This window comes from Apis dorsata, unplaced genomic scaffold (genome assembly GCF_000469605.1).
Source record: "Apis dorsata unplaced genomic scaffold, Apis dorsata 1.3 scaffold_808, whole genome shotgun sequence".
Taxonomy (NCBI): Eukaryota; Metazoa; Arthropoda; class Insecta; order Hymenoptera; family Apidae; genus Apis; species Apis dorsata.
In genome coordinates this window covers 8452-8676 of record NW_006263947.1, presented here as the reverse complement: position 1 = coordinate 8676, position 225 = coordinate 8452, and the positions used below count along the sequence as shown (strand labels likewise).

Genomic DNA, 225 nt, shown 5'->3' with positions numbered 1-225 from the left:
CATTACTCTTTGAAATATTTTATGAATGTCAAACAACAAAAGCTAGAACTGGTAGAATAACAGTTATTCATCATCAAATAGATACACCAGTATTTATGCCAGTAGGCACACAAGTAAGTTAATACATTAAATAAAAATTAATATTTTATTAAGTATATCATATATATATATCTTAAAATATATTAGAACATTCAGAATAAAAATAAATTAACTGCAAGTTTTTTT

The 225-nt window shown here is 21.8% G+C and overlaps 1 protein-coding gene across 1 annotated transcript in view; it reads left to right on the top strand.

Moving 5' to 3' along the window:
• Window positions 1–6: 6 nt before the first annotated feature.
• The window catches only part of LOC102672420 (queuine tRNA-ribosyltransferase catalytic subunit), a 2985-nt gene continuing 2766 nt past the window's right edge, over window positions 7–225 (top strand). Inside the window, exon 1 of the mRNA XM_006623065.2 lies at window positions 7–113. Coding sequence (XP_006623128.2) covers window positions 96–113 — 18 coding nt within the window. The 5' untranslated portion in view covers window positions 7–95. The remainder of the gene's footprint in view (window positions 114–225) is intronic.